This window comes from Octopus bimaculoides, chromosome 4, assembly GCF_001194135.2.
Source record: "Octopus bimaculoides isolate UCB-OBI-ISO-001 chromosome 4, ASM119413v2, whole genome shotgun sequence".
NCBI classification, from domain to species: Eukaryota; Metazoa; Mollusca; class Cephalopoda; order Octopoda; family Octopodidae; genus Octopus; species Octopus bimaculoides.
Window position 1 is genome coordinate 141,685,806 of NC_068984.1, and position 2,521 is coordinate 141,688,326.

The 2,521-nt window shown below is 36.6% G+C and overlaps 1 protein-coding gene and 1 long non-coding RNA gene across 9 annotated transcripts in view; one reads left to right on the forward strand and one right to left on the reverse strand.

Annotated features, from left to right (window-relative positions):
• Positions 1–2,018, forward strand: part of LOC128247643 (uncharacterized) — a 7,357-nt gene extending 5,339 nt beyond the window's left edge. Inside the window, exon 2 of the long non-coding RNA XR_008264016.1 lies at positions 1,746–2,018. This is a non-coding gene — a long non-coding RNA (uncharacterized LOC128247643). The remainder of the gene's footprint in view (positions 1–1,745) is intronic.
• The window catches only part of LOC106872024 (mucin-17), a 136,842-nt gene that overhangs the window by 33,974 nt on the left and 100,347 nt on the right, over positions 1–2,521 (reverse strand). For all 8 annotated transcript variants that reach the window (XR_008264015.1, XM_014918843.2, XM_014918845.2 and 5 more), the window contains exons 3-4: positions 1,672–1,889; positions 1,229–1,363 (exon numbers count right to left, since the gene is read on the reverse strand). Coding sequence is in view for 7 of the 8 variants with exons in the window: in XM_014918843.2 (XP_014774329.1) it covers positions 1,229–1,363; positions 1,672–1,889 (353 nt within the window). In the remaining variant the exon portion in view is untranslated. The remainder of the gene's footprint in view (positions 1–1,228; positions 1,364–1,671; positions 1,890–2,521) is intronic.

Below are 2,521 nucleotides of genomic sequence, written 5' to 3' on the forward strand. Positions count from 1 at the left end.
TGTGTGTATGTATGTATGTTTATATACAGTCGACACTTAGCCATTGTTTAAATGGTGACAAGACTCTTATTCTCTTATACATAATTAATTAACTCATAAGCCTTAATTAGAGATTACCACCTCCCTCCCTCCCACACACAATTAGTCTTATGTCTTTACATAAGTAACTAGTACAGCAGTCATGTGACTGCTAAGTAGCAGCAGCCAAGAAATATGTGGAGGGGTCAATGAGGGTCAGTGAAGCTGAAGGGAAGCCAGGACAATTCACATTTCTCACAGCACAAATTCCTCAGCCTTGGTTGAACTTTCACCTGAATTCCTTTCCCTAACACCCTTGCTTCCTATAGCAGTAACCCTTCTACCCTCTTACATACCCAGGTACATGTGTGTGCGTGTGTGTGTGTGTGTGTGTGTGTGTGTGTGTGTGTGTGTGTGTGTGTGTGTGAGAGAGTATATGTGATGCTGTATGTGTTTGTGTGAGAGCCACTGAGAGTGCTTGCAAGTATGAGTGAAGATGTGTCTGTATGTGTTTGTGGGTGTGTGTGTATCTGTTTGTGTGTATGTGTGTGTGTGTGTGTGTCTTGTTCCTCCCCCCACCACCACTTGACAACCAGTGTTAGTTTGTTTACATCCCTGTAACTTAGCAGTTCAGCAAAAGACACTGACAGAATAAGTACAAAATTTAAAAAGAAAATAATAAGTACAAGAGCTCGATTCATTTGACTACATATTCTTCAAGACAATGCCCCAGCCTGACCACAGTCTAAGTAAAGGATAAAAGAAATAAACCATTTATTATTATAATAGCGGTGGACTGGTAGAATCAGTGGTGCAACAGACAAAAATGCCTTGTGGTATTTAGTTACAGCCATTTATGTAATGAGTTCAAATCGCACCAATTCCCTTCACCTTTTATTCCCCCAGGGTCAATAAAGAGAAGTTCCAGTCAATTACTGAGGGAGAGAAGATAGGCCTATGTACTCAATCCATCTCTCAAGACCTTGGGCTAAAATTATTTATAATCATTTTTATGTATACATTAAGAATTGTTAGCATGCTGGACGAAATGCTTAGAGGTATTTTATCTGTTGTTCTGAGTTCAAATTCCACCGAGGTCAACTTTACCTTTCATCCTTTTGGGGTTCATAAATTAAGTACCAGTTGCCTTGTGCCTATAATAGAAAGGATTATTATGTATACATTATGTACATTTATATACTACACTCACCGACTTCTCAGTCTTGATTGCAAAGAATTTGTGGGTGCCGTCTCCTGGTTCAAAGACGTAGCCAAAGGCCCTGGAATCCGTAGTGTCAATTGAAATAAATGATATTCGACTTACAATATGTTCATAGTTCACAGCCTGGAATAAAAGAGATATTTTATCATATTAACAATATCATCATTATCAACACAGCCACATGTCATATGTATGGCCACATGTCATATGTATGGCCACATGTCACATATCACAGCCACATGTCACATATCACAACCACATGTCATATCATCACAGTTACATGTCATATAATAAACATCATTAAATATAAATAATATTAATAATAACAATATATACATAACAGTAAATACTATTAAATAATATTAATTTCACTAATGTAAATAATGTAAATAATGTAAAAATATATAAGTTCAAAGGAATTTCTTTCTTACCATTGTCTTCTCCTCGATCAACTTAATCCCTTCCAGAGATATGTTGACTAGAATCTTTAACTTATGTTTTCCAGAGCTCTTCACGGCAGCCTTTAACTTCTGCATTGTCTCCTGACACATGGCGTTCCCTCGAAAATCTGCAACGTCAGAGACCCCGATGAATTTCGCCGTGAAGAACAAGCCTTTTCCTTCGAAACTGGCCGGATCTGTTTTAATCTCTGTAAGTTGGTTTGTTGGTTTGTTGGTTTGTTGGTTAGTGGATGAAGTCAGTCAGACAAGAAAAGAAGAAAATATATATAACAATGAAAACATGTTTAAAATGTAAATGTAAAGAAATAATTAAATAATGTTGTTGCTGTTGTTGTTATTTTCTGGTCAAGCTTGATCTAGTAGTACCATGACCAAATGCTATTTCTAGCGATGACCATAGATACATATATATTGTGTGGTCAGGCATTTGACAAGAAAAATAACACTTGATCAGCTAAGAGAGTAAATATAATGTAATAATGGAAACCACAAGTCTTGTGAAATATGGTTACCTAAGGTTTCATAGCTGAAACATTAATTTATTTTGCCATCTGCTTTGAATGCAAGTGAGGAATGGTCTTGGAAAAAAGGACAAAATAAATTAATGTTTCGACTATGAAACCCTGGGTGTCTGTATTTCATAAGATTTTTGGGCATTGATGTTAGGAAGGGCCTCCAGCCATAAAGACCATGCTAAAACAGACATGGAGCCCAGGTATTTCTTCACCTGGCCAGTTCCTGTCAAACTGTCCAACCCATGCCAGCATAGAAAACTTATGTTGAATAATGATGATGATTATATATATATATATATATATAT